This window comes from Notolabrus celidotus, chromosome 5 (assembly GCF_009762535.1).
Source record: "Notolabrus celidotus isolate fNotCel1 chromosome 5, fNotCel1.pri, whole genome shotgun sequence".
NCBI classification, from domain to species: Eukaryota; Metazoa; Chordata; class Actinopteri; order Labriformes; family Labridae; genus Notolabrus; species Notolabrus celidotus.
The window spans coordinates 39,051,891-39,055,941 of NC_048276.1; the positions used below are offsets into that span (position 1 = coordinate 39,051,891).

Sequence of the window (4,051 nt, forward strand, 5' to 3'; positions counted from 1 at the left end):
TTTACACAATCAAAGGCATGTGTTGGTTTTAGAAATTTGTTGCTTTAATGCTAATTGGCAGACTGTTGTGTAGTGAGCAGACTGTGGTGTAGTGAGTAGACTGTTAGCATGTTTTTTTTATTCTTCCCTTTTCCATTTATTTAAAAAGACAAGGCAACTGTTGTCGCAGCGTGGGACCTGCTGTTTGTCCTGGGTGCAGACCACTGACCGACGACACGAGTGGCTGCTGCTGTAGTGTCCCACCACCATGGAGAAGGAGCTGCAGGACCTCATGGAGCAAGTGCGACAGCTACGGGCAAACAAGGAGCGGCTACAGGACGAGGCTGCGGCTCGGACAGAAGCACAAGCGGGTCTGAGTGCCCCCTGGACAATCATGAACACTGCTGCCCCCGAACGCATCATCTACCTTCCACAAGAAAGGAAGTGCCCCATGTTTAGGGGTACTCATGGTATTGGGGTAGATGAGTGGGTGGAGGAGGTACGAGCTAGCATGAGGGCTAGACATTTGGGTCCCAATGACCAGGCATGCTTTATTTTTGATCATTTAGAGGGCGAAGCCAGGGATGAAATAAAGTACAGGCCACGTTTAGACCGTGATGACCCAGAACGCGTTCTAGCCATTTTAGAGGAGCTCTATGGGTGCCCAAAGTCCTATGTGTCTCTACAGGAAGACTTCTTTTCTAGGAGACAGTTAGAGGGAGAGTCTCTGCAAGAATTTTCTCATGCTTTGTGTTTCTTGATGGAGAAAGTTGTTGCTAGTGCCCCTAACAGAATGATTAACTCTTTTATCTTGCTGCGTGATCAGTTTGTAGAGAAGGTTAATGACTTTGATCTTCGTAGGGAATTGAAGAAGTCTGTTCGTAGTGATCCCACACTGTCCTTAGTTGATGTACGTGCTGAGGCTATCAGATGGGAACGTGAGGGTAGCCCAGCTAACAGTAAACACTGTTCTATTTCCCCTTTATGTGCTGTGCAGAGCTCTTGTGTCCAGCGTAATGTGGAGTGCCCACTTAGCAGTTCCAATTCGGAACAGCTCGCAGCTTTGACCGCGTTGGTATATAGGCAACAGGAGCAGCTTGGTCAGCTCACAGAGGCCATCAAAGCGATGCAGGCGGTGCCCCTCGTCCCCAGACCTAGTCGGCCCAGTAGCGTTGTGTGCAGACGGTGTCACCAGGCAGGACACTACGCCCGTGAATGTGAGAATGAGCATGTCCCACATTGCCCAAGTAACTCTTCACGTGCTCCTCGCACCGTAGCCGCTACTTCCCAGGCAGAATTGGCAAGGGTTAGGAGAAAGGGGTCAGTTCAGGTACCAGGAGGTGCTAATGAGATGGTTGCTACTACCTGTTCGGTACAGGTTGGGTCTTCTGGGTTGTCTTCATTCAGATACTGTGATCGCCCAGCCCGTGTCAAAAAGAATCCTGAAGCCTTCTTGAGGCAGACAAGGGTCGATGCCCCAAACAAGCTCGAGAAAGTTCTCCCCGGAACGGCCGTACCTGATGCCCTGCAGAGGACAGCGAGAAGGGGTAAGCGGCAAATTGCAGTGCAAGCAGAGGTAACTGCCTTTCTTTCCCGCACCTCAGCAGATCTACAGGCACTCCAGCAAGCGGATCCAGCCATTGGAGCCTTTCTTGGCTTCTGGCACCAGCAGAGGGCGCCAAGTCAAGCTGAAAGACAGGAGCTGAGTCCCCAGGTGCGTGGGTTGGTCCGGCAGTGGGACCGGATTGTGCAGACTGATGGCCTGCTGTATCGTCGGCTGTTTCGCCCAGATGGTGGGGAGGAGGTCTACCAACTCCTGCTTCCAGAGGGTCTCAAGGAGGAAGTGTTGATGCAGCTTCACCAGAATCACGGGCACCAAGGAATCGAGCAAACTACTGAGTTGGTGAGGCAGAGGTGCTACTGGCCAAAAATGGACCTCGAGATAAAGGAGTGGTGTCAGCGTTGTGAGCGGTGTGTCCTGGCCAAATGTACGCAGCCAAGAGTTCGAGTGCCCATGGGTCATCTCTTAGCAGCTAAACCGAACCAAGTGCTGGCTATAGACTTCACCTTGTTGGAGCCTGTCCGGGACGGAAAGGAGCTTGTGCTGGTGATGACAGATGTCTTTTCAAAGTTCACTCAGGCCATTCCCACCTGGGACCAGAGAGCAGCTACGGTGGCAGAAGTGCTGGTGAAAGAGTGGTTTTATCGCTATGGAGTCCCAGCCCGCATTCACTCTGATCAAGGGAGAAGTTTTGAGAGTGCTGTGGTTCGACAGTTGTGTAAGCTGTATGGAGTGAAGAAGACACGCACCACACCCTATCACCCACAGGGTAACGGTCAGTGCGAACGGTTTAATCGGACTCTGCATAACCTACTATGCACTCTGCCTCCTGACCAGAAGAGCCACTGGCCTGAGCATCTCCCCCAGCTTGTTTTTAATTATAACTCCACCGCTCATCAGTCGACAGGTGAGTCCCCACACTTCCTCATGTTTGGCCTGGAACCGCACTTACCTGTAGACTTTTTGTTGGGTCACCTTCCAGAACCGACTGAGGGGAGAGTGTGTGACTGGGTGGCAGAGCATCGCTGGCGGCTGGATGTTGCTTTTGACTCTGCCCGGGACCAAATGGAGGCTGCGGCAAGGCGGCGAAAGGAGCGACATGATCGGGGGGTGCTGGAGGAACCGTTGAAAGCAGGTCAGTGTGTGTACCAGCATGACCATGCAGCACGTGGCCGTAACAAGATCCAGGATAAGTGGGGATCAACTGTCTTCGAGGTGGTGAGACCACCTGAACCAGGCGGAGTGGTCTACTCCGTAGCCCCAGTCTACGATCTAACTCGTGTGAGGCAAGTGCACTGGACAATGTTGAAACCTGCCCTGCCCCAGTCCCCTGGACAAATTCAGGTCAGGCCACTGCACGCACCCGAAGTGGCATCACCTTCAGAAAGTGATGAAGAGGAGGAGATGGTGGAGAATGGGTTATGGGTGGTATTGACGGCACCACAGGACCACCGGCCCACTCCAGCTCGTCCAACACCGCCTGCAGCAGTTGCCAGTTCCTCCCCTCTCACACCGTTCCATGGAGGCCCTAGCACCAGCGCAGCTGTCCCACGCAAGTCTCTAAGGAAAACGACAGGGCATCACACAAATGTGCATCGTCTCCCACGACCAGTGCAGGGGGAGGCAAGTAGGGCTACAACCCCTCAGGTATTGGGTTCTGGCAGCCTAGGTGCAGGTATCTTTCGTCCTTGGCCTTGATAAAAATTGGGGGAGGTAGATGTAACCTGCTGATTAGCGCTCATGCCCCACAGCTGGGTGGGAACCAATCACCTGTAGTTACCTGGTTGTTTGTGGGGATAAAATTGAGTGGCGGAGCTCCCTTCAGTCTCTGCAGAGCTCCGGGTTGAGAGCAGGTACGAGTCGCGTGTGTTAAGTGTTTTCAACGTCCGTACATGTGAGTAACTTTCACTTTAATTCCAGGACGGTGTTCCTTTCGGGTTGGCGTATCGTTGTGTCCTGGAAGCTCATATAGTACGCGGTACGAGCGTGAGGTAGTGACGTGATCGGGTCGCGGACGGCCGAGGTAAACCTCAACTGGGTTTTGTTTATCTTAATGTGCCGTGTGTTGTTGTTGTATGTAAGTGGTTAACGTTCATGTATTTTGTTGCAGATTGCCACTTTTGCCTTGTCTTTTTGTCTCCTTTTTGCTTGTCTTTTTGTCTCCTTTTTGCTTGTCTTTTTGTCTTGATTTAAAGACTCTGCTCAGTAACAGTGTTAAAGTATCCCCGTCCAGGCTGTGTAAGCAGCCGTGGCTGTAGCTACAGTTTGTTGTGTCAGGCTTGTTCATGTCCTTTACATAGTCTAATTTATTAACTAGATGTGTGTTATTGTCGTGAATTTGCCGTGTTTATTTTTAGGCCTGATACAGATAAGCCTGGCTGCAGTTAGCGGGGTCCCTACACTTACTTCTTCCTGAACAGACACCAGAAATCATTGTTGTATTTTTAAAAAAACTATTTTGTCTAATTAAATAAAGCTTGTGTGTGTATATATATATTTTTCCTAAACCAT

The 4,051-nt window shown here is 51.1% G+C and overlaps 1 protein-coding gene across 1 annotated transcript; it reads left to right on the plus strand.

The window, feature by feature from the left end:
• Window positions 1-247: 247 nt before the first annotated feature.
• On the plus strand, window positions 248-3,290 carry LOC117812750. Its single transcript, XM_034683663.1, has 2 exons — window positions 248-2,447; window positions 2,523-3,290. The coding sequence occupies exons 1-2, from the start codon at window positions 248-250 to the stop codon at window positions 3,236-3,238; spliced, it is 2,916 nt and encodes a 971-aa protein (XP_034539554.1). The 3' UTR covers window positions 3,239-3,290.
• The last annotated feature ends 761 nt before the right edge of the window (window positions 3,291-4,051 follow it).